The sequence below is a fragment of the Ranitomeya imitator genome, chromosome 6 (genome assembly GCF_032444005.1).
Source record: "Ranitomeya imitator isolate aRanImi1 chromosome 6, aRanImi1.pri, whole genome shotgun sequence".
NCBI lineage: Eukaryota > Metazoa > Chordata > Amphibia > Anura > Dendrobatidae > Ranitomeya > Ranitomeya imitator.
Window position 1 is genome coordinate 419,482,299 of NC_091287.1, and position 27,235 is coordinate 419,509,533.

At 42.9% G+C, this 27,235-nt stretch overlaps 1 protein-coding gene across 1 annotated transcript in view; it reads right to left on the reverse strand.

Annotated features, from left to right (window-relative positions):
- PRKDC (protein kinase, DNA-activated, catalytic subunit) overlaps nt 1-27,235 on the reverse strand; it is a 448,603-nt gene that overhangs the window by 242,208 nt on the left and 179,160 nt on the right. The window contains exons 26-36 of the mRNA XM_069731310.1: nt 26,123-26,230; nt 25,648-25,874; nt 25,426-25,520; nt 20,886-20,985; nt 19,938-20,071; nt 14,532-14,783; nt 12,542-12,756; nt 11,596-11,804; nt 11,298-11,430; nt 10,697-10,855; nt 8,189-8,392 (exon numbers count right to left, since the gene is read on the reverse strand). Of these exons, the coding sequence (XP_069587411.1) occupies nt 8,189-8,392; nt 10,697-10,855; nt 11,298-11,430; nt 11,596-11,804; nt 12,542-12,756; nt 14,532-14,783; nt 19,938-20,071; nt 20,886-20,985; nt 25,426-25,520; nt 25,648-25,874; nt 26,123-26,230 (1,836 nt within the window). The remainder of the gene's footprint in view (nt 1-8,188; nt 8,393-10,696; nt 10,856-11,297; nt 11,431-11,595; nt 11,805-12,541; nt 12,757-14,531; nt 14,784-19,937; nt 20,072-20,885; nt 20,986-25,425; nt 25,521-25,647; nt 25,875-26,122; nt 26,231-27,235) is intronic.

The window sequence follows — 27,235 nt, forward strand, 5'->3', positions numbered from 1 at the left end:
CCTATCTTCTTATGGCATCACTGATGCATTCTGTCAAGGACAAGAAACCAACTGATGCATGGGAGAGGTGCTGCCCTTTTATCCTGTAGGTCTCCTGTCCTTGAAGGACGACTCCACTCTCTGTGGTGCAGTTATGGATGAAAGAAACAAAAGTGGTTTTCTATGAATCTCTGAAGATTGTGGCAACAATTGCCTTCGGCAGCCTCCTTGGTAAGTGCTGGGACTCGAGCGGCTGGAGTGCTCTGCGCAACCGGCGTTTTTTTTTCCCTTATTTTGCAGCAGCGGGTCGTTTTTCCCTTTCTTCCGTTTGGTGCCGGCTGGCTCCAAAAATTTAGCCTCCAGCTTTGGGTTTGTGTAGGCCGCACCCCGGAACCTCCGCCCATGCTAGTCCGCGCTTCATGGCTCCGCCCCCTATTCAGGCGCTTCTCATTCAAGACGAGAACTCTCGCAGCATATTCTTAGCGGCCATCTTCATCCTCCTGCCGTTTCCGGACACGAGCTGTAAACATCCGGAAGCAGCTGCTGCATCGCACCGGCGGTATTCAGAGCTGAAGACAGCTCTATTCCAACACTGACGGGGGACTCAGGATCTGGGTAAGGTGACACGCTCCATCCCTCCCCCGCATGCACCCCGGCAGCATAAAGGCTATGACCAGTATTCCCAGCGTTCCTTGTCTGTAAGGCATACGACCAGCAATCTCTGGTCTAAAATGCACATGTGCAGCATTCCCTGGTCTTAAAGGCACATGTCCAGTAGTCACTGGACTTAAACATACATACCCAGCATTCCCTGGTTTTTAAAGACACATGACCAGCATTCCCTAGTTTAAAAGGGCACATGACCAGCATTCACTGGTCTTTAAAGGCATGCCAGCCTGAAGCCGGTCACCTTTCCTAGAGTACCTAGTTCACATGAGCTCAGGAGCCCGCCGCCGATCCCAGCTCTTCCATGAGTACCTAGTTCCCCTCAAGGGGCTTTGGCACTGACGCAATCCATTGCTTATTTGACCCCTCTGTGGCTTGAAGTGCTCGCAAGACCAATATACATGGATCCTCCCCTACTTGTGAGCCTTAGGTTAGCAGGGGCCTCATGTATTCTAGAAACGGAACAAGACTCCGCATATGAATCAGACGTTGCCTTGGATCTGGACTCGCCAGAGCCTCAAAACAAGATGAATTCGCCTATTTAGGCCATCAACCAATCTCTGTAGATAGACAAGGACTACGGTTCTGCACTAGATCACACAGGGTCCCTCAAAACGGAAGCTAAACCCTTAGTAGTGCATTTGCCATTTTCCTGGACAGCGAGCATCCGGATAAGTGATTCACTGGCGAGCACTATGGCAGCATGGGAGTCCATGGTTCCAGTCCCACCATGAGCATTTGCAAATGGGCTTGCTCTAGAAGCAGAACCCTCTTCAAGCGCGGTATCAGCAATATGCAAACACTGCGACATGAGAAGTCTTGTCTGATTTTTTTTTTTATTTTTTAAAGGCGACGGATTTTTCAAAGGACACCGATCTCCTCACACCACCATCATATGAGCACATGGAGTGTCACCTCCATGTATACTCTTCTACTGCCGGGCCTAATGCCAACCTGGTCCTTCTGGGGACTTGACCTCCGTAGATGTACAGATGCCCTCCTTTTTGATGTCCGAGCAGTCCCCTTCTGCATCCCCACTATTTAGCGGACGATGCAAGGAGGCGGACGATCCCTCTCCACTTCCCTGTTAAGAGGATGGTTGATTGAGGGTTCATCCTTTTATCTCTGCACCGTTCAAAGACGGCAGCCACTCAAGAGATGTTTATTTCCTCACCTGCTGGTTGCAGCCGCGCACTAAGCCACCTGACAGCTTAACTCCTGTGGTATACCTGCCAGTATCCCTGCCCGATGAATCACCTTTTAAAAAAAATACCTGGCCGGAGACCCTAGCTTCTTTGATTCAGAGCAATAACAGAAAAAATTGAGTAGTGTCCGCAACACATTGGAGTCTCCTATGTAAATGTGCTATAGACCTTACCACAAGGTGTTTGGTCTATGTAGCGTTTGTTACAGATGTTTACAGTGTTGGTCTAAGTTTGTTTGACTCAGAACAGTAACCTTTTTTCCGGAGACAGTAAAGCTGGCCAACTAAATCTTTTGGGCGGGAAACTTTGCGGTTCGCCTCTCAATGCGGCTAGGTACGTGGCGCTGTCTGCAGTGAATGCCATTTTATTCAGAAGCGCTTCATGGCTCAGAGAACGGAAGCATACTCCGCGTTTAAAAAAAAAATCTGACATCACTCCCTTACAGAGTGGTCACTTATTCCGTGAGAAGCTGGGGGCGTTCCCCAAGCAGGAACAAAGGATCGCAGGTATCCTATAGACCCAACCGGCAGTGGAAGGGTTGTTAAGGACAGTCTAGATCTGGGGGATCTTGGTCCCAAAAAAAGGGGACCGAAAAGTAAGACCTATCCTGGACCTCAAACTTTTAACAAGCTTCACAAGGTCCTCCTTCTTCAGATGGAGTTCCTCCACTCGGCCATCACTTCAATGGGAAAAGGGTGGAGTTTCTTGCATCCATCGACATTCTGGATGCTCACCTTCACATTACTAATTTCCTCTTTCCAAAAATTCCATTGCTTTTCCATTCGCAAACAGCATTTTCAAGTTATGACCTTGCCCTTCGGCCTTGCATCCACTCCCAGAGTGTTCGCCATTATCATGGCGGCTGTCATGTCTCTCTTGCACTCTGGGTGCTTGGCCGTCCTGCCCTACCTGGTCAACTTTAAAGCCTTTCTTCCAGGACTGCGCTGAGTCCATCTATATATACCTTGCAATAGCTTTCCTCACCTGGGCTGGCGGATAGACTTCGATAGTTCTTCCTCATTTCTAGCCCAGCATTTATCCTTTTTAAGGATGATCCTGGACACCTCCAGAGGGTTGCTATCCCTCCCTTGAAACAAGGCTCTGGCACTTCAACAGGGAGCTTCCTCACTCTGGACAAGACTGGCCACTTGGCAACTCTGGCAAAGGCCAGAGGGCCTTTCTGGTCATGGGCTGCCTTGTCTGCTACGTCGTTAAAAGATTCGTGTTCTCAAGACAGGGCTGAATTCTAGCCCCAGTCCGTACCTGCCCTCATTCCATCCGATTTTCTACGAGGGTCCTAAATTAAAAAAAATAAATAAATAAATGGTGGCAACGGAGGCAGTTCCCTTCGCTCCGCTTGTTTTCTGCAGGTCAAACAGGTCCCCAGAGAGTAGTCTCTGAGCGTCTTTCTCGTCCGGGAGAGATCCTTTCTCCCGGTTTAATGGTTACTAGTGACTTTGGAGCATTACCACACTGCTCAAGGCCTCTGGTTCTCGGGAATCTAGCCTCCCAATCAGTTTTTTCGGGGAATCCCAACGGTATCACTGCTCCTACAGCAGGTCCAATGCCTATTGGCAGGTGGTCTCCCCAACCGTATCCAATCAGATTTTGTCACGGCTGTGCCATACGTCTATCATCTAACAGGTACCCGCGGTCAGGCACCTTGACCTACTTGCCTCGCGCTCTCTGATGGACTGAGATCTACCATATGGTGATCTCTGCAGCACTCACCCCAGAGATCGAACTCTGGGCGGCAGTTTTTTCCTTAGCCGCCAGGGTCTCGCCTCAAGTGAGTGAAAACTTCATCCGGAAGTCTTCCATCAGATCTGCCTTCACTGGAGCACTCCAGACGTAGATCGGATGGCATCCAGAGTGAACGCCAATGTACTCCAGTTCATTTTTCGGCCTCGACATTCAAAATCCATCGCAGGGCATGCTCTGGTTCTTCCGTCATACCAGCTCTATCACGCTTCTTCCGCTAATTCTGAGAGTCTTTAGGAAGCAGGAAGGCCCCAATGATCCTGGGAGATCCACATTGACCAAGTCAGGTGTTTAGGTATCTTATTGCAACAAAACTGCAAGTAGGGACTTTCTCGCAGAGAGTTTTTCACATGTGGTTCCTCTCTATCGCTTATCGTTACACTTTGGCCTTTAATAGTCCGGGGGGCCTTACAGTAGACTCCTTATGATCTGGATAGACTTTATTATCCTGCAAGGGCCCCCGTCTTGTCTCTGCGATCTCGCCATCCAGAAGAGTCTTCCGAGCTGGCCGCTCTATTCCTTCAGACTTTTTTTCCTTATTACCATCAAGGCAAGGTTGTCCTGAGGCTGTCCTCGTCCCTTATTTCCAAGACGGTATTGTATGGTTACGAGGGCATTGTTCTTCCCTCATCTCGTCGGAACCAGTCCAAAAAATGAAAGGGGTTCCCCATACCCTGGACAATGTGAGTGCCCTGAGTAGGTACGAGTCGAGGACGGCGTCCTTCCGGAAAAAGGACACTCCATTTGGGCTTCCTGACGGTTACAGGAAGGGCTTAGCCGTTTCTTTAGCCATGTTAGCCTGGTGGATTCTGTACACCATCCAGAAGTCCTTCCGTGTTAGACGTCAGTCTATTTCACTCCACTCTTTCGATCGAGGTTTTCTTGGGTTCCAGACACCAGGCATCAACAAAGCACATCTGTCAACTTTGCGGGTTCGTCCAGTCCGCTTGCACCCTTGAAGCACTATATTTCCTAGACTTCCGCTAACGTGAGTCTGGGCAGGCGAACTCTGCAGGCCGCGGTGGCGCACTTGAAAGTAGCGTTACACAGAGCCTGACTTGATGTTGTTCCCACCCAGGGACTGCTTTGGGAAGTCCCACGGTCTGTGTCCCCCAATGAGGCGAAGGAGAAATAGGGATTTTTGTGTACTCACCGTAAAATCCTTTTCTCTGAGCCATTCATTAGGGAACACAGCTCCCACCCTGTTTTTAGCTTGTGCTTGTTTTATAATTTGACATGCTATACTGTTATATATAATTACCGTAGACATGCTATAATTTAATATGTTGTTATTGATCTCCTACTGCTTTTGCACCGAATGGTTAGCTGAGAGCCAGCAGGAGGGTGTATACTGCAGGGGAGGAGCTAACTTTCTTTGTATCACTTAGTGGCAGCAGCATACACCCACGGTCTGTGTCCCCCAATGAATGGCTCAGAGAAAAGGATTTTACGATGAGTACAAAAAAATCCCTATTTCAACATATATCAAAATCAAATTCAGGTTGCACAACAGGGACAATCAACAAAATGTAAGTATATTAACCAGCATATACTTATTTGGAAAGGGAGAGTATAGTGCAACAAATAGTACTGAAACTTATCATGTTATGTGAATAAATTGCTCTATTCATATGACGAGACACGATAGAGAAGAATCGGGGGGGGGGGGGGGGGGGGAGAAACACAAAAGCCAACACAGGAGGAAGGTATAGGGAGATGAATTTTGCATATTTTGAGTGTGAGATCAATGGCTCAAAATCACTAGAATGGCGATGTTAGCAAAGTGCTAAATTCAGATGGATTTCTGAATGATGTTCAGGGTAAACAAGATCTAATATATTCGTATGAGTCCAAGTTCAGCCAACTGTCAGAGACTATGAGCTCTTCCATGTGAATAAGGTTATCTATTGACTCAACACATTCCAATTTAGAAGGAATGGTGATTGATCCAACGTCTCTAGCGTGGGAAAATATTCAGAAAAGTTCTCAGGCTCGAGTTCATATGAGTTCATCCAGCAGAGGGCGCATCACCGCGATGCGAGGTAACTACAGTACATTCCCCTGCATTCAATTCATTCATCAAGTTTTACAGTCAGGAGCACAGCTGCATTAGCAGAGCTCCTGGGTGTAAAATGATTTAACCCCTTCAGATGGATTTACAGCGTGGGACAAGACTAACGACGGAAGGTATGGAATATTGTTGTTTGTTTTTTTTAACTTTGTTTCAGGTGACAAGGGTCTTCAGGTGGATTAAGAGTATAATAAAATATTAAAACAGCATGTGTCTTTAATTAAAATACTTTTAACCCCTATCTGACCTCGGACGGGATAGTACGTCCGAGGTCAGATCCCCTGCTTTGATGCGGGCTCCGGCGGTGAGCCCGCACCAAAGCCGGGACATGTCAGCTGTTTTGAACAGCTGACATGTGCCCGTAATAGGCGCGGGCAGAATCGCGATCTGCCCGCACCTATTAACTAGTTAAATGCCGCTGTCAAACGCAGACAGCGGCATTTAACTACCGCATCCGGCCGGGCGGCCGGAAATGACGTCATCGCCGACCCCCGTCACATGATCGGGGGTCGGCGATGCGTCTCCATTGTAACCATAGAGGTCCTTGAGACCTCTATGGTTACTGATGACCGGTGGCTGTGAGCGCCACCCTGTGGTCGGCGCTCACAGCACACCTCCATTTCTGCTACATAGCAGCGATCAGCAGATCGCTGCTATGTAGCAGAGCCGATCGCGTTGTGCCTGCTTCTAGCCTCCCATGGAGGCTATTGAAGCATGGCAAAAGTAAAAAAAAAAAGTTGAAAAAAATGTTAAAAAAAGAAAAAAAATATAAAAGTTTAAATCACCCCCCTTTCGCCCCAATCGAAATAAATCAATAAAAAAAATATAAAATCTACGCATATTTGGTATCGCCGCGCTCAGAATCGCCCGATCTATCAACTAAAAAAAATCATTAACCTGATCGCTAAACAGCGTAGCGGGAAAAAAATTCAAAACGCCAGAATTACGTATTTTTGGTCGCCGCGACATTGCATTAAAATGCAATAACGGGCGATCAAAAGAATGTATCTGCACCGAAATGCTATCAGTAAAAACGTCATCTCGGCACGCAAAAAATAAGCCCTCAACCGACCCCGGATCACGAAAAATGGAGACGCTACGGGTATCGGGAAATGGCGCAAATTTTTTTTTTTTTTTACCAAAGTTTGGAATTTTTTTTCACCACTTAGATAAAAAATAACCTAGTCATGTTAGGTGTCTATGAACTCGTACTGACCTGGAGAATCATAATGGCAGGTCAGTTTTAGCATTTAGTGAACCTAGCAAAAAAGCCAAACAAAAAACAAGTGTGGGATTGCACTTTTTTTGCAATTTCACTGCACTTGGAATTTTTTTCCCGTTTTCTAGTACACGACATGCTAAAACCAATGATGTTGTTCAAAAGTACAACTCGTCCCGCAAAAATAAAGCCCTCACATGGCCAAATTGACGGAAAAATAAAAAAGTTATCGCTCTGGGAAGGAGGGGAGTGAAAAACGAACACGGAAAAACGAAAAATCCCAAGGTCATGAAGGGGTTAATAATGTGTGTGTTTTATTAACCATTTCGTACTATTGGATTAATAATGGATAGGTGTCATAATTGACGCCTCTCCATTATTAACCTGGCTTAATGTCACCTTACAATAGCAAGGTGACATTAACCCTTCATTACCCCATATCCCACCGCTACAGGGGAGTGGGAAGAGAGAGGCTAAGTGCCAGAACGGGCACATGTTACAGATGTGCCTTTTCTGGGGTGGCTGGGGGCAGATGTTTTTAGCCGGGGGGGGGGGGGGGGGGGGCAATAACCATGGTCCCTCTCCAGGCTATTAATATCTGCCCTCAGTCACTGGCTTTACCACTCTGGCAGAGAAAATTGTGCGGGAGCCCACGCCCATTTTTTTCTGGGATTTAACCCTTTAATTTAATAGCTAGAGACACCAAATTTGACACAAAGACACTTCTTACATTAGTAAAGCGGAATATGTAATAAAAGAAGGGATATGAGATGGTTTACTGCATGTAAACCATGTCTCATATCCTGTCGGGTTTGTGAAGGAGATAGGAAAAGCCGGCAATTGAATTACCGGCTTTTCTGCTATGTAGCGCTGAATTAAAATAAATATATATATATATACACCCATTCTATCTGTACACATTTATTCTACCTATTCTACTTTATTCTGTCAGTGTGATTTTACTGTACACCGCACTGAATTGCTGGCTTTTCTATATAACACCGATGCGTATTTCTCACAAGTCTCACGCATGGTCCGTGTGTAATCTTCTCACCCCCATAGACTTTCATTGGCGGATTTTTTGAGCAATACGCTGACAAATGCAGCATGCTGCGATTTTCTACGGCCGTACAAAACCGTATAATATGGATCCGTAAAATACGGCAGATAGGAGCTGGGCCATAGAGAATCATTGTACCGTAAGCAATTCGTATTTTCTGCGCTAGTGTGACGCCGGCCTAATAGTCTGTATATAAACATTAGGAATATTTTATGAACACCAATTACCATTTTTGGATTTTCGGCTGATGACTTTAGCAGAGTTGGCACAACTATGTCCAGGTTCTTTAACAGCTCCTTGTTAATAGTCTCAGAAAATAGATTGTAGAAATACTCTCCATGAGAAAAGTTAATGAGGCTCCTTTGTGCAGTCCCAGACAACGGCACTGTTAACACCACCGTGTTCAGCAGCAGGCTTACGAGTTCTTGGCACTGAAAGAAACGGCACAATTTAATACAGCACAAACAATCGGAGAATCGTTAATTATGGAATAGAATCATTTCACTGCTCTAGATTCTCTGTGTAAGAGATTGAGAATCCTGTCTTCTGAACACAACTCCATTTCACATTAGAGACATTAGGCCAGGCCCCACACAACAGGTTGGTGGATTTTGCCAGAGGGAAGATTCTTTCAACTTTTTAATAACATTCTGATAATGATATAATATTTTAAAAAAAATGTCCATTTAATAGCATCATCTGCTCCGGTTTATAGAGGAGAGTCCTGACACTACGTGATTTACTGCGAGGATCATGGGCAAAATCAGTAAATATCACATACTGGCAATGTGACAATTTTTTCTGCTATTTTGTAGAGCAAGGAAATATGCCTCATTCACATGTCTGTTTTCATGTGGGAGCGAAATCCGTGTTTTTCACATACCTATGAGTCTACGTGGCTGTGCACAGGTCAGTGATTTTTCGCGGACCGAGTGGTCTGTGCAAAATCGTGAAGACACATCTGATATTGATCTGCGTGTAGGATCAAACTTACCAATGAAAGTCTATGGGTCTGTGGGGGGGGGGGGGAACAAACAAAAAAAAAAACAGATAGCATTCAGACACCATCCTTGTGTGGTCGCGTTGTTCACTGACTGATAAGAGGAGGTGGAGATACTTTATTTTTCCTATTCAGTGAAAAAAATTGATGAAAACCGTTGATGAAACTCAGTCTTTCTCTCATACGTGAAAAAAACTGATGACTGAATGAAGCCTTAGGGAATAAGAACAAGTTAAAGATGTTGTTCAGTCTAAATCGATAAGTCTGTAGTCACTATCTGTGACTGCAGACTTATGAATATGCACTGGTATGCACTGTGGGGATTCGTTGGTTTCTGAGCCCAGGACTAGAGGGAATGTATACAAGTGTATGGAGCGAGGCCGTGCCCACTGGACGGGCTCTGGCCGGGAGTATGCATAATGCACACATAACCCTCCGGTCCCGGCTCAGAAATAGTGCGTGCACTGTGGGGATTCATAAGTCTGCAGTCACACAGAGTGACGGTAGACTTATCGATTTGGATCGGACATCCTCTAAGTATTTGCTAAAGACATTACTGCATCAAAAACGAGTTTCTAGGCAGGCAAAATACTGCATAAAAATGTGCGTTTTTGATTATTATTTTTTTTTTTTAACTGCTTCAAATCTGCAAGGAAAAAACAACATGTGCATGAGTTTTCAGAAATCGTATTCACTTTGCTGGGACAGAAAAATGCTACATTTTTCGCAGCCAAAAAACACAATGCGTGAACATACCCGTAAAACAACCTTGTTAATATTTTAATTTTTGTTGCTGTATCTCTGTTCCGTAATAAAATGTAAAAAAAAAGGCAATGTAACATCAGAAAGTGACCTACAGTATTTATTCTATAACTATATATTTTATTTAATTCCACTCTCTATACAAGGCTTTGGGGTTAGACGTCTTACCAGAACTATAGCTGTGAGTCGTGTACGGCAGGTCAGAGATGCGATTTACAGCTCCCATATGGGCAAACGAAACTGGAGCCTAGCCGTGACTCTTTTGGTCTAAGGGATAATGTTCTGTCCATGCACTAAGGTAAGCATGCATGGAGGAGGAGGTGGTGAGCTGTCACCGTCACCTACTGGGAATAAGTTCTATAAATAGGTGACATCATTCATTGAAATCCTCGCTTTGATGATGTAAAAATTATTTTAAAATGATTATGATCTTTGAAATGTGCAGGGAGGTGAAAGATATAAGCAGCTGCTATCGTCAATCATGAATGTGCATTATCTGTACATAGGCTTTACCATGCATTTAAATTGTGCCTTTGATGATGATGCTGAAAATTTCACAAAAATATTCCTTAAAAAAGTTTTTAACAAAGATTAAAAAAAAATTATAGGCAGAGCATTCACCTTTAAATCAAATTAAAGGAGCAGACCACTTTCAACCACCTTATTCTATATGCTCAGTTACTTGCATTTAAAAAAAAAATCGAGTCATCTGTAGACCCAGCTTTGTTTTCCCACATGGTTGCTGTAAAGCATCTCTGACCTTTGTGTTCACAACAAATAGCTGCAGCTCAGGCTGAACCTTGTTCAGAAAATAAAGTAGAATAAAACAAACAGATACAAAAAAACAACAACTTCACTTACACACAGGTCAATTTCTGACACTGCATTATGTAGAATTTTTTTTTTCAACATTTTATTACGGACCAAAGATGCAGCAGTAACAATGATTTAAAGAAAATGTGCTGACAATTACCTGTCCCCCGAAATTGAAAGAGAGCTGTAAAATTCCTTCAGCAAGACGCCTGCTGCTGATGTCTAACGATGGTAAAGACTTCTGATCGCTGCCAGCAGCAATGCCCTTATAAACCACTGAAAGAAGTCTGGAACCCACGGCAAATCCCAGACCAGTGACCTAAGCATAAAATATACATGTTAGTATATAGAAAAGTGTCAACTTCAAAGATAAAGCTGCATTTGATGCCATGAAGTTTTGTCTTAAAGCACCACTCCAGCAGTTTTTTTTTTATTGCAACACTAGAAATGTGCTACTGACGTAAGGTCACTGTAACTATATACCTTATATAAGTAAATGCAAGGGCCTTAAATTAGTAGCACCACTCAAGCGCTGCAATGAAAAAAACACTGTAGTGGTGCTTTGTTAAAAACATTAAGCTCAATTATATTGCTGGAGCTGCAGTATTGGAAGTGCTTTGTTATGACGATAAAGTAAGATGGATGCAGGAGGATAAGAAATCATATACTTGGGGACCTATTTTACAGGCAGGAAAACTCTGATTACATACATTTTAAGGACACATTTAATAGCATCTGTGACTTTTTCTTTGGTTCCTCACCTGAGCTTGCAGAGTTAAATTCAACAACTGCGCCCTGTAAAGCTGGTTACAGGCAGACAGCGTGGCACCCAACTCAATGCTGTCATTCCTCATATCTGGATCATACAAATTAACACCACATAGATTTTCAATTCTGTTCGTGGTAAAGAGAAAATATAATGGGGTGCAGTTAAAAACTATCAATGTAGAAATACAAATTTTGCTAATTCAGCAAAATGGTCTCTGAATGCCCTCTAATGACACAAATAATCTCTGGAAAGTAATAAAATACGAATTCTATACTGTAAGAAGAGTTTACCGTTCCATTGTAATTCTCGTCTGTAAACACATTTTCAAGGTCCCCATGTAGGGCGATTTTGCTACCACTTTCAGCAACTGTACACACACGTCTGGGAGGTTCTTCATCACTTGAACATCTGCCGTATTGAATCCTATACTCGATGGATTACATATGGTACTTGCTGTTAATTCCCACAATGAATTATTCAGAAGTTCATTCTCCAAATCCTACAAAAGTTAGCAAAAAAAAGTTATTACATAACATTATATAGTAGAACAGATGGTTATTTTGCTTTTATATCAATAAAATTACCAAAAGGTACATGCATTAAGGTTACAGTGTGTGAGGATGAAAGTCACAGTGTGCAAGAATTCATGGTTTGTAACTGCTGTGAAAATCCATGACTGTTCAGATTAATCAGTTGAGTAATCTCTGAGTGCATATCATTCATCTGGGCGACAAGTTGTGACTATTCTGGATTGATTTATCCATTTTCTTTCCAACACTCTAAAGGTACCGTCACATTTAGCGACGCTCCAGCGATTTGGACAACGATCCGACCTAAACTAGATCGCTGCAGCGTCGCTGTTAGGTCGCTGTAGAGATGTCAAACACAGCAACTCCAGAACGATGCAGGAGCGATCCAGTGACGTACTTATCGTTCTCGCTGGTAGTTAGCTCTGTGAAAAAACATTGCAGGCATCGTTGCTTTTGCTGTCAAACATGACGAATCACGCCAACCTGATGACCAAATAAAGTTCTGGACTTTCAGCTACGACCAGCGATGTCACAGCAGGATCCTGATAGCTGCTGCGTGTCAAACACAACGAGATCGCTATCCAGGACGCTGCAACATCACGGATCGTTGCCGTTCTCGTTGTAAAGTTGCTCAGTGTGAAGGTACCTTAACCTTCTCATTGATTGTAAAATCAGTAGACAAAGATGAAGTGTCTGCAGCACTTACCTTGCAGAGATCCTGCTGGCAGTGATCCAGGATCATGGTCACAAACTCAATGATTCTCACGGTGATTGTGCACTTGCTGTAGTTGTACTCCTCTTTTTCTTGCGGGCTGAATGAACCATCGCTGTAGCCGGCTTGTGCTGCCGTGATGTCACGCATGGAAAGATGACTGATGAAATAATGCAGCGCTCCAAGAAAAGAAGACTTCTGAGAGGAGTCTAAAACAAAGATTACCAAACAAAAAGAATAGGGTTTAATAATGATGCCAGATTTAAAAGGACGCAAGCAACAGTAACACGGGTAAAAAGCGCTAAATTTTTCGAAAGCTTCAATCTATTTCTCCATTGAGATAACAAGTAAGGGCTTATTTCTTTAACGACTACTTTGTTTTGATTTACAGCATACATTTTATAATACAATGTACTGGAAAAAAAAGGAAAAAAACATTCCAAGTGCGGTGAAAGGGTGAAAACAATTCCGAGATGGTTTATTGGGATCTGATTTTACGGAGTTCACTGTGTATTAGAAACGTCCTGTCAATCTCATTCTCCAGGTCAGGACAATTAGGAGGATACCAAACTTGTATAGTTTTTCTTTTAGAGTGCTGAACAAACATTCACAGATTTGTTCTAAGATCTTTATTTTTTATTATGTTCTGGTTGATGGGAGTTGTTTAATGGTCTGTTTTTTGAAATGGCGAATTGTAATTTTTATTGGTACAATTTACATCCAATGTTTAATTGCATTTTTTGTTGCTAGAGTGAGGCCTTTTTCGATTTTTTTGCTTTATGGCATTTACCTCAGGGGTTAAATAATTGTATACTTTCATGGGATTTTTGCGAATCGGTTGATTTTTTTTTTTAAAGAAAATCTGTCACCCCCTGGAAAATGTATGACCTATTAATATGGGCATACAGGTAATAGAAATGTTAAACTAGCCCTACCTGTATGCCTTGTTGTGGAGACATGTTATATTCTGTCTTTATGTTAATGATTTCTTCCAGGCTCAGGGGCGTACGGTGCCTGGAAGAAATCCCTGCCTACTCTCTTAATTATAATACTATTCCCCTCCCCCAAGCACATCAGTTATGGCCCCGGAATCCCACGCCTGCACTTCCTCGGAAATCCATACCGTTTCCACCATTCTATGGGCGCTGCATTTAGAGGTCTTCTTTACAGACGAACCAACGAGCAGGTTGCAAAATGAAAAGTGAAAGCACCCTTATACTTAGCGCTCCCATAGCTCAGGTGCACTTTTCATGCTTTTAAACTTTTGCTCTTCGGTCACATCAGCTCCTGCACATTTTCTTGCCTTTATATAAACTACACTTAGTTAGCACTTACAAAATAATTTTTAAACTGCCATCATAGTCACATGGCGCAGATCCACGGCACCAACATCTAGCAAAGTGGTCAGACCATCAAGCAATTTCATTTACACGCGATTGGCAAAAAAAACACCTAAAACTTAGTCGACCATTAAAAGGTGTTATATTAAGTGTTTTTATGGCTTGGATATTTACTATAATCTGTACTGGAGGAAATTGTGGCCTCTTCTTTTCTTCTTTTGAATAATTTTATGAACATTTGAGACATTTACACAAAGAAGCAAAATTGTACGACTGTGTAAACGTGCTGGTGGCATTTTCACGATGTTGTGGTTGTACAGTTTAAGAAAAAAATTAGAGTATTGAAGGGTATATGTCAGGGGTGATAAACTGCCCAAGAGTTTGAGTAGAGTGGTGGGGCAGAGGTGGGACCACTACTTCATTCAAACTCCTCCAATCTACTGCCCTGCCGTCTGATCACAGAGGGTCCAAGAGTCTAGCCTCAATGATCTACCACTTTTTAAAAATGTTTTAATTCAGGAAGACAAATGTTAAAAAAAAACAGCACAACGAATGACTGTAACTAAATATAATGCTTACATAGAAATCAAGGAAATGTGTTACTCGTACAAATTCCAAGAGGTAAATGAAGCTACTTTACTTACCAAGCAAAGTCTGCGGTTTCACCGCACGCATACCCATAAATGTATTATAACAATCCAGAGCAGCAAGCAACATATCCATCCACTGAAGCACAGCTCGTAAAGAGGTATTAGTCAAGTCCTGCAGGGTGGGGATGTAAAATATGCCACAATGGGTGCCATCCACATTGCCAGCACTTTCAAATCTTTGGATAAAGAAGGAGATGCCTTCTTTCTTGATAATATCGTCTACCCAGGCAGAAGGAGATTTTTTCTCTGTAAGGAAAAATGTATAAGAATCCCATAGAAGAAAACAATTACATTTTTTTTTCAGAAAATGTAATAGTCATCATACAAGTATAGAGCGGGCACATAATGCACCTTGTTGCATCTACAAAACTGGATTCTAATTACTCAGCATAAAATCCTTGTCTCATTTAGTGACGGTACAGCAGTTACACTGGTATAACACAAAGCAAAAAAAAAACAAAAAACTGATAGCGGCTAATCTTTCTCTTCCATTATAGCTGGGAAGTGTTCTCTCCACCTCAGAGGTGGCCGAAGAGCTGCAGGTACTACCTACTGCTCTTATCTGCCTGGCCCGTGGTAGGGTGACCTTCCATGGTGCGACAGAGAGATAGAAGGAGCATTTGAAGTTGAAATTCAGAGATTAAGCGAGAGGACTCGTGTGCTGACTACAAAACTTAAAAAGTAAAGGCCCCTTCACATTAAGCGACGCTGCAGCGATACCGACAACGATCCGGATCGCTGCAGCGTCGCTGTTTGGTCGCTGGAGAGCTGTCACACAGACCGCTCCCCAGCGACCAACGATGCCGGTAACCAGGGTAAACATCGGGTAACTAAGCGCAGGGCCGCGCTTAGTAACCCGATGTTTACCCTGGTTACCATGCTAAAAGTAAAAAAAAACAAACACTACATACTTACCTACAGCCGTCTGTCCTCCAGCGCTGCGCTCTGCTTCTCTGCTCTCCTCCTGTACTGTCTGTGAGCCGGAAAGCAGAGCGGTGACGTCACCGCTCTGCTTTCCGGCTCACAGACAGTACAGGAGGAGAGCAGAGCACAGCGCTGGAGGACAGACAGCGGTAGGTAAGTATCTAGTGTTTGTTTTTTTTTACTTTTAGCATGGTAACCAGGGTAAACATCGGGTTACTAAGCGCGGCCCTGCGCTTAGTTACCCGATGTTTACCCTGGTTACCAGTGAAGACATCGCTGGATCGGTGTCACACACGCCGATCCAGCGATGTCAGCAGGAGTCCAGCGACGAAATAAAGTTCTGGACTTTATTCAGCGACCAACGATCTCCCAGCAGGGGCCTGATCGTTGGTCGCTGTCACACATAACGATTTCATTAACGATATCGTTGCTACGTCACAAATAGCAACGATATCGTTAACAATATCGTTATGTGTGAAGGTACCTTAACTCTAATTTTAAATCTTTTTCCATAAATTAATAGTACATTTGAAAGTAAGACACTTTGTGATATATCTTATCAGAGAAATCAGCTTCTTTCTCCTCCTGAACTGATTCTCAAAATTATCAATTCAAAAGCAAAATGTGTCTTCAGTGAATACAGGCTTTCCCATTATGGAGACAAGAGATGGCAGCTGGAGGTCTAACTGTGGTTTCAGGGGAGTCAGCAGTAGAATGTTTGTGTCTGTCTATAGCTCATCACCACTCCAAAGACTTTCAAAAAAATCTATTGCCTACGCCTATTTTAGCAATTGGAAAATCTGTCTTCACCGCATACAGATTTTACGTGTGAAGTGAAAATTCAAGACATTAGCCAGGTGAAGCCGACTTTTTTGATAAAATGTACTACAAAGTAGCTTATCTTCATGAAATAATAATAATTTTTATTTATATAGTGCCAACATATTCCGCAGCGCTTTACAATTAAGCGGGGACATGTACAGACAATAAATTCAGTACAAGTTAAGACAATTTAAGCAGTGACATTAGGGGTGAGGTCCCTGCTCGCAAGCTTACAATCTACAAGGAAATGGGGGGACACAATAGGTGAAAAGTGCTTGTTATTTCAGGTCTGGCAATTATAATCAATAGGGATTTTCATATAAAGCTGCATGATCCGGTCATCAGCCCGTGTGTTTAAGTGTAATAGTCAAGTATGAAGTGCAGTTATCATGTGCATGGAGGATGTGGAGACAGATGAATAGTAGGGTGCAGATTCAGAATAATACTTGGAAGGAGGGAACAGGGCAAATTTAGTTTACTGAGTAGCTGATGTGGTAGGCTGGTTTGAAGAGATGGGTTTTTAAAGCGCGCTTGAATAGGTCGGGGCTAGGTATCAGCCTGATCGTCTGGGGAAGTGCATTCCAGAGAGCTGGCGCAGCGCGAGAGAAGTCTTGGAGACGGAGGTGCGAGGTTCAGATTAGGGGGGATGTTAGTCTTAGGTCATTTGTAGAACGGAGGGCACGTGTAGGGCGATAGACAGAGATGAGAGGAGATATAAGGCGGTGCAGAACTGTGGAGAGCTTTGTGGGTGAGAGAGAGGAGTTTATACTGGACCCTGTAGCGAATGGGTAGCCAGTGTAATGACTGGCACAAGATGGAGGCATTGGTGAAGCGGCTGGACAGAAATATGACCCTGGCTGCCGCATTCAAGATGGATTGGAGAGGAGAAAGTTTGGTAAGACGGAGACTGATCAGAAGAGAGTTGCAGTAGTCCAGATGGGAATGAATAAGAGCGACAGTAAGAGAGTATGTATTGTGGTCATTCAACAACATGATGGTAGTATTTCGGTCACAAATCTGTGTACTATTTATTAAACACAAATTAAATTGATGGTTACACTTTAAAAACAGGGACTTAAAAACTTTTTTTCAGTTGATGAGAGAATAAAATATATTTTATTGTCTGTATTTCAGGCTTGAAAAAGGCCTATCATGGCCGAATCATCTTGCTCATTTTTGTACTTATGCCATATCATTTTTAAAATTGAATAAAAGCTAAGTTTTATACCTATGAGATTTCTCTGGTGCCTCGGATCTTCCTGAAATCAAAGAACTAGCATAAGGCTTTTTGGCTCTTTGTGTATCCTGCCTAATTTCTTCAGCGACTCACGTATCACTTGAACTCATTCAATAGCAGTCTCGAGCTCTTATACTGTACAATTATAGCGCTGACCTGTTGTGTGCAAACAAGTTGCCAGCTCAGCCTCCACATAGCAGTACAGTAATTGCACCAGGAGCCACTCGCTGCGGTTTCGTACTGCCCACATCACGCTGTATATTACTGCACATCACTTCGATGTGGGCACAAAGGAGTGCATTCAGAGGTGACAGCTTCCTTCTCCCCATCTCCCTGTTTGGTACCGTCTATAAGGTAGAGCGTTTCAATATGGGCACTGACTGAGTGTAACAGGAGCTGCTCTCCGCTACGCTGGCAAGCTGGTGGCACAGCATCGCTCACCCTTAACCCACTCCTTCTGGCTGGTGAGTGAGAGACACAGTATCCTCTACAGTACAAAACATTAGGTATCAAAAGTGTGTATTTGTGGTCATTCAACCACATGATGGTAGTATTTTTGCCACAACCCAACATAACAAAACCTAAGATATTACATAAACTATAATATATACTTACACATATGCAGAAGGTGAAATAAGTATTGAACATATCACCAATTTTCTATATAGATTTCTAAAGGTGCTATTGAGGTGAAATTCTCACCAGATGTTGGTAACAACCCATTAAATCAACACAGGCAAAGAAATCAAACCATAAATGTCCATAAATTAAGTTACATCATGTGTAATAATGAGAAATAACACATGGAAAAAGTATTGAACACTGAAATGTAATTAATTCTTTGCACAAACGCCTTTGTTGGTGATGACAGCTTCAAGGCGTATAGAGAAACTAGTCACATGCATTGCTCAGGTGTGATTTTGGCCCATCCTTCCATACAAAGACTCTTCAACTCCTGAAGGTTCCGTGGGTTCTTTCTATGAACTCTGAGGTTTAGTTCCTTCCATAATTTTCTATCGTACTCAGGTCCAGTGATTGGCTGGGACATTATATATAGCAACTTTATTTTCTTACTCTGAAACCAATTGAGAGTTTTCTTGACTGTATGCTTAGGATCATTGTCTTGCTGAAATGTCCACCCTCATTTTATCTTCATCATACTGGTGGATGGCAGCAGATTTTTTTTAAGAAAGTCTTGGTACATTTGTCCATTCATCCTTCCTTCAATTATATGAAGTATGCCAGTCCCGTATGCTGAAAAACAGCCACACATCATGTTTTCAACTCAGAACTTCACTGTTGGTATGGCGTTTTTGGGGTGATATGCAGTGCCTTTTGGCCTCCAAGCAGGGTGTGTATTATGGCATCCAAAGAGGTCAATTTTGGTCTCCTCTGACCAGACTATATTCTCCCAGTATTTCGCAGGTTTATCTAAATGTTTGAGCAAACTATAAACACGCTTTAATATGCTTTTGTTCAGCAATGGAGTCTTGCGTGGTGAGTGTGCATACAGGCAATGGAGGTTGAGTGCATTATTTATTGTTTTCTTTGAAACAATTGTAGCTGCTGATTCCAGGTCTTTCTGTAGCTCTCCAGTGGGGGGTCCTGGTTTCTTGGGCAACTCTCCTGATAATTTGTTTCACTCCTCCGTGTAAATTTTTGTGGGTAGCACCTGGTCAACGGATTATGGTAAAATTATGTTCTTTCCAATTCCGGATTATAGCCCCAACAGGTCTCACTGAAACCTTCAGTAGTTTATTAATTCTTCTGTAACCAATGCCATCAGTATATTTTGCCACACTAAGTGCAAAAGATTTTGAAACAGCTCACTGGTTTTACCCATCATGAGATGTTCTTCGTGAGGCACCTTCGTTGATACCTTTTTATAGGCCAACAGTTGAACCACCTGAAATTATTTTTAACTAAGTGGCAAGACTGCTTTCTAATTACTGATAGATTTCAGCTGGCTTTTTGCACCTCTTTCATGTGTTCAATACCTTTTCTCCTGTGTGAATTCTTAATATTACACATAATTTTATGGACATGTGTGGTTCAATTTCTTTGCCTGTGTTGATTGGATGTGTTGTTACCGACATCTGGTGAGAATTTTGCGCCAATAACACCTTTTGAAATATATTTATTTAGAAAATCGGTGGCGTGTTCAGTACTTATTTCACCCACTGTATATACTGTATAATTTGATAGCTCAAGCACGCAGATTCTAAAGACAGTCTACACATGCTCTACAATACACACCAAGCTGCTCCCTCATTAAATTAATCAACAAATAACGCACATAAAAAAAAAAATAAAAAAAGTGTTGAGTATTAGATAATTTAGAAACATACAAAATGATAAGCTGCGAAAATATAAAATGGAAAAATAAAATGGATTTAACAAAACCCCAATACACTTACCAGGCAACAAAGGAACAAATTCAAAGAAGAGCTCCATTGCCTTATGTCTGCAATCAGTCTGAGGGAGGCCACATTGTTGTAAAAGCCATAAGACAATATCCAACAGACAGATTGTCTGACTTTGAGGGAAGCCTCTAAGTTTAGGGGAAAAAATACATCATTATCAGTTCGAGCTGGGAAAGGTCACATGACAAGCTAGTATAATTTATATGCTCAAATGCTATGTGAAAAAAAACTAGTATGTTGTGCAAACTCTGCGAAGATTTCCTAGCACCTAAGACCCCTTTCTGAGCTACCAAAAATATTAAGTGGTGCTCAATGAAAAATGATTACATTAAATTCAAGGGGAATTTTATAAATTGCTATATAATGAGCTCCCATTAGCTACAGATTGTTCTCTAAAGGGCTGTCCAGTCCTGGTGGAATTTTTGGAAAGTATTGCAGCCTGCCAAATCGTATCCGTGTAAAATATTCAAAGGGACAGGAATTGGCTCCGCTTCACAATCCAGCAGTTGTCACAACCACAAATCCACAAATCACATAACAAGCACTGGAGCCTGGGAAGTGGAGCTGAATGTTCACCATACATGTGCTACCCACAGTTAGGATTGAGCAAGCTGTAATGCTTGATAAAAAATTCACAAGAGCTGGACAAGCCCTATAATCAATCACTCTACAGAGATTCGTAGGATTTTCACATGTCCCTCCACCAGCAGCCATTGTATGGGCAGAGGTGCTGGTCGGTGTGTGAGGAAAGCGGCACTAACAACAGAATGTGGACGACCCCTTTAATAGCCTATATTCATATCTGCAGATCACAATACTAAATATCCACTCTCGGACATTCAGGAATATCATTGCTATTGTCACATGGAGGAGAAAATCAGCATCCAATAACATTTCACAAGTATTTAGAGAAGACACGAGATGGAAGGTCAGTGCAGGTACCTGGGTATTCGTCTCTTACAGGACGTATTCAGGCTGCTGGCTTTTTGGATTATAATGCGTTTTAAATGATCAACAGCATCACTACACTGCTGAATGGTACCTGTAAAGTAAAGCAAATTATTGGAAAATTCATCAGTTTTAGAAAACACCCCCCACACACAAAAAAAATGTCCTGTAAATATACATGTTTAGGCCACATGCACACAATCAGTATTTGGTCAGTATTTTACATCAGTATGTGCAAGCCAAAACCAGGAGAGGAACAATCAGAGGAAACATATATTAGAAACATGTCACCACTTCTGTATTTTTCACCCACTCCTAGTTTTGACCTAAAAATACTCATGTAAAGACTTACGAAATCCTGATAGTGTGGACGTGGACTTAGAGGTTTCTGGCTAATATTGCTGTTCTGTGCACAAGTTTAGCCCTGATCTAGTTTTAAGCTTTAGCAGGAATCTGTCAGACGGATCAGCCCTCCTAAGCCGTTTATAAGGACATGGGGTTCATAAAAAGTTGAATAAAATGATACCTTGATATCGGTGATCCGATGTCTAATTCCAGAGAAATTCTTGATTTTGTGAGAAACCTGCTCTAAGCTATTGTGGGGGCCTGTTCACATTTCCTCTGTAGGTTGCTGCCTGCTTATGATTGGTTAACATCATACAGGGGGAAAAAAGTACACACCCCCAGAGGTAGACTCTTGGGAAGATCTCTAACCTGACCATAGATCTTTGTTTATTTACATATAAAGAAAAACATAGATTTCTCTGGAATAATTTATAAGATTACAGATATCAAGGTACCATGTTCAATTTTCCTGAATGCCCATATAGACGACTTAGGAGTATTGATCCTTCTGACAACTTTAATTTAAGGGAACCTGACAGCTGATTGCCTAAACCACAAGCAGCATGCATCTGACACACTAGCTATGCCATTTCAGCCAGGAATGTTTTACTCTAATTGTATAGTTTCTCTGAAATGCTGTAGGTTTTAAAGACCAGCTGTGGACCACGGGGCTCAGGTGACTAGTCCAAGGGGTTAGTCCCTTCTCCTCACCCTGCTCCCCTTCCGTGACAATTCTCTCCCTACAGTTAGGTCCAGAAATACTTGGACAGTGACCAAATTTTCTTGACCTGGGCTCTGCATGCCACTTTTTTATTTAAAATATGACAACTGAAATGCAATTGAAGTGTAAACTTTCAGGTTTAATTAAAGGGTTTGGACAAAAATATCCTGTAAAAAAATGAGGAATTGAAACCATTTATCCATAAAGCTCAGTTCAGAGGCTCAAAAGTGATTGGGCAAATTAACTTTACCAGAAATAGAATGTTCATTTTTAATACTTTGTAGAGAATCCTTTGAAGGCAATTATGGCTTGAAGTCTGGAAGCCATGGACGTCACCAAATGTTGAGTTTCCTTCTTTGTGATGCCTTGCCAGGACTTTACCGCAGCTGACTTCAGTTATTGCTTATTTGTGGGTCTTTGTCTTAAGTTTTGATGGGGTTGAGATCTGATGATTGACTCTGCCATTACAGAATATTTTACTTCTTTGCCTTTAAAAAAAAAAATCCTGGGTTGCTTTTGCAGTACATTTTGCGTCATTCTCCATTGTACTGTAAGGCGCTGTCCAATCAATCTTGCTGCATTTGGTTTAATCTGAGAAGCAAGTATAGCCCCGTATATTTCAGAACTCATCCAGCTGTTTCTGTCTTCAGTCACATCAAACACTAGTGACCCAATGCCATTGGAAGCCATGCTGCCTCCACCATATTTTTACTGAGGATGTGATGTGCGTTGGATCATGATCCTTTCCAAGTTTTCTCTGTACTTGTTTCCATCATTGTGGTACAGGTTGATCTTTGTTTCATCTGTCAAAATAATTATTTTTCCATAACTGTTCTGGCTTCTTTAGATGTTTATTTTGGGGGAAAGTCTAATCTGGCCTTTCTATTTTTAAGGCTGGTTAATGGTTTGCGCCTTGTGGTGAACCATTTATATTTGCCCTGATGAAACCTTCTCTTTATGGTAGACTTAGATATTGAAACCCCTACTTCCTGGGGAGTGTTCTACACTTAGGTGGATGTTGTGAAGGGCTTTTTCTTCACCACTGAAAGGATTCTGCAATCATCCACCAGAGTTGACTTCTATTGACGTCATGGCCTTCTTGAGTTCCCAAGCTCACCAATGCATTTTTTTTTGAGAAATGTACGAAATTGTTGATCTGGCCACTCCTCTTTTATCTAGCTGTTGGATTTCTTTTTTTCCAGCCTAATCAGCCTTTACCTGCTTAATTCATGATGGATTAATGAGGGAATAGCCCATGCAGCCCATTAAAGAGCTTTTGGAATAATGGTCTATTACTTTTAGGCCTTTACTCCAATTAAAATGTGAATAAACTCAAATTAAAAGCGGAGAGTCTGCACTTTAAGCTCATATAGATTATGCAACTGGATCTTCAGTATGTTTTGGTAAACCGCTAAAATGCCCAAAAGTTGTGCCACTGTCCAAATATTTATGGACCCAACTGTAAACACATGTATTGAAAGACCTGTCACTTAAGGAGAGTGAAGTAGCGGTCAGCGATCCTATTGATCTCGTCACCCGAAGCGCAGGGTCTCCGTCTGTCTTAGGTTTATCCAGTGGCGTAACTACCACGGTCGCAGCAGTCGCCACTGCGACCGGGCCCGGGGGAAGTCAGGGGCCCCGGCAGGTCAGATGCACGCCGACACCAGCAAAAAGTTAAAAACTGTTGCCGTGCAGGTGATTCCTCCCGCACGGCAACAGACAGACCGGCCCTCCACCTGACCTGCCGGGCGCACACATCAGATCAGCAGCCGACGCCTGATCTGAAAGGAAGAGCTGAAGATCCTGTGGTGACGTCATCACTATCATAGGGCTTTCACCATTTATCAGCTCCGCCTCCTGATCACATGACGATGACGTCACCACAGGTCCTTCAGCTCTCAGCAGCTCAGTCCTGGTTGTGTGCAGCTCGTGTTCTCTGGTATCAACCAGCAGCAGATTTCCGGTTCCTGCTGTTCTGGTGAGATGTGGAGACAGGGGCAGAATGTGGAGACGGATGGGGCAGAATGTGGAGACGGATGGGGCAGAATGTGGAGACGGATGGGGCAGAATGCGGAGACGGATGGGGCAGAATGCGGAGACGGATGGGGCAGAATGGGGAGTCGGATGGGGCAGAGTGCGGAGTCGGATGGGGCAGAGTGCGGAGTCGGATGGGGCAGAGTGAGGAGTCGGATGGGGCAGAGTGAGGAGTCGGATGGGGCAGAGTGAGGAGTCGGATGGGGCAGAGTGAGGAGTCGGATGGGGCAGAGTGAGGAGTCGGATGGGGCAGAGTGAGGAGTCGGATGGGGCAGAGTGAGGAGTCGGATGGGGCAGAGTGCGGAGTCGGATGGGGCAGAGTGCGGAGTCGGATGGGGCAGAGTGAGGAGTCGGATGGGGCAGAGTGAGGAGTCGGATGGGGCAGAGTGAGGAGTCGGATGGGGCAGAGTGAGGAGTCGGATGGGGCAGAGTGAGGAGTCGGATGGGGCAGAATGAGGAGTCTGATGGGGCAGAGTGCGGAGTCTGATGGGGCAGAGTGCGGAGTCTGATGGGGCAGAGTGCGGAGTCTGATGGGGCAGAGTGCGGAGTCAGATGGGGCAGAGTGCGGAGTCAGATGGGGCAGGAGCATGGGCAGGATGTGGATTTGGGTGAAAAATATTTTGGCGGGGGGGGCCCCATTTGAAAGTTCACACCGGGGCCCATAACTTTGTAGTTACGCCACTGGGTTTATCTTTAGGTTTATGTGTGTTTTTTTAAATGCTACAGCGTTTCAGAGTAGAGTATTGAAATGTTTGAGCCAAACTCTGGTGTGGGCAGCCTGAATCAGCAGTAAGGTTCCCTTTAAAACAGTTTTCTGCTTTTCAATATGGCTAATGTTTAGAAGGGCCTCTTAACAATAACGCAAGTGTTCCACTGCTGCAGGTAACTGTGGGTAAATATGGTAGTAGGGATTACATTTTGATACAGTGCAATGCCTAAACCTCCCTGTAATGGCATAGTGCCGAATCAAATCAATAGGTTGTCTGTGTGATGCAGGACAGAACAGGTCATCCAGAGCAAAAGACTCTTTGTTATCATTCATAACTCTGGATCCTGAAAAGTCAACTCTCTTGTTCAGACACCACCACTGAGACCTGACTAATATATACAAAGAAAGTTACCATACTGTGAGAAACATGGATGATCCTACAGGTCAGTGTCCATGCCATTAACTCTTTTGGGAAATACTTTATTTTTCTCTATAAATATTTTAAATCTGTACTAAAATAAAATACATTGATGCCAGGCTTGCAAGTAACTAGACGAAAACAATTTATGCCAATGTTACTGAAGGAAAAAATTCTGAGAATTTAGCAGGTAGTGAAGAGTTATCAACATTATTGGTACCGGCTTCTCACAAGGTCACATATAATATAATGGTAGTAATAAAAAAGGCTGTCATGTAAATAACTGAAGTTAGAATGTAAATCTCACCTAAGGATTTCTCGTCTCCATGAGATAATGCCAGACTCTGCATGTACACGACTAAGATCTCAAACACAAATTGTTCCACAAGAGCATCCTCTTCTCTAAACAAGAAATAGAATGAACGTAAACCAAATAAGCTGAAAATACATCCTCCATCATCAATGTAACCAGCATAAGTCTATGGTTATCAAATCAGAAATAAAATCAGGCAGTGCACACTGCACTCACCTGAACTCTCTGTATATATTGTTGAAGGCAAGAGCTGCTCCTATCCTCTTAAATGCGTTGGGATGTAGGGCGAGGCTGTAGAGTCTTTTGAATAGCGACTGTGTGTTTACAGGGCTCCGTTCTTGTTCTTTTGGTGTGGTCTGCTTTATTGACCATTTTAAAAATTCTTGGACACATCGTCCTGAAAAATCTCGCAATGTACTATTACCAGGATCCACAATGCCATCCTTAAAAAGGGAGAGATGAACTTTAACAGCAACATATCATCAATTCATTAGGCATAAGATAAAAAAAAACACAAACTTCATATATACGTTACCGTAATATGTATAAAAGGTTCTTAATTCAGAAGTCCCTAGCTCAATTGCTGACTTAACAGCAGTTTTCTTTCAGATGGTATAGAATTAAAAAAAAGATAAAAAGATGCACAAAGCTGATAAAATAGCCCGAAAAATGAGCCATTAAAAAAACTTACCAAAATAGAATCCATTAGAGCCACAGTGTCACGGCTTTCAAACTTTTTATTATTGGTGAACCAGTGAATGATGCCCATAACTAGAGGTTCATACAATTGTCTTGTTACCTTAAAAGAAAAAGAAATGTAACACATGAAATGACAAGCCTCTTCTTATAACCTGCATCTTAAGCGCAACAATACCGATGTGGACCTTAATACATTAAGTCACGGTCTCTCCGTCAAGACAACCTTTCCTGATGTGGATCTCGACAGTATTCAGACTAATGAGATTTAATACACAGTTGGTGTAAACGCCATGAATACAAAACAGGGATTTTTGTGTACTCACCGTAAAATTCTTTTCTCCGAGCCAATCATTGGGGGACACAGGCCCATGGGTGTTATGCTGCTGCCACTAGGAGGACACTAAGTAATACAGAAAGAATAGCTCTTCCCCTGCAGTATACACACTCCTGCTGGCTCCAAGTGAACCAGTTCGGTAACAAAGCAGTAGGAGATTAACATTTAACCAGGATGAACTGTGTCAAAACCAAGCCAACACAGAAAACCAAAGCCGTTAGGCTACCAGGGTGGGTGCTGTGTCCCTAAATGATTGGCTCGGAGAAAAGGAATTTACGGTGAGTACACAAAAATCCCTGTTTCTCCTACACCTCATTGGGGGACAGAGGACCATGGGACGTCCTAAAGCGGTCCATGGGTGGGGAACAATCAACTGTAATTGCTCCTAGTACTCACAGGTTACAAATGCGGCACAGCCGCCTGCAAAATTCGTCTGCCGACGGTCGCATCTGCCGAGGCCTGAGAATGAATATGGTAATGTTTCGTAAACGTATGCAGACTGGACCAGGTCGCAGCTCTGCAAACTTGTGCTGCCGAAGCTTGGTGTCGGATGGCCCAAGACGCACTCACTGACCGAGTGGAATGAGCCTTAATCCCTGCTGGGACAGAATTACCTCTGACTCGGTAGGACTCCTGAATAGCTGTACAAATCTATTTTGCCATTGTCGCCTTGGAAGCGGGAAACCCCTTCATTGGCCCTTTCGGGAGCCCAAACAGGGCATCCGACCTGCAGAAGGACGCTGTCCGCAAGACGAATCTCTTGAGAGCTCT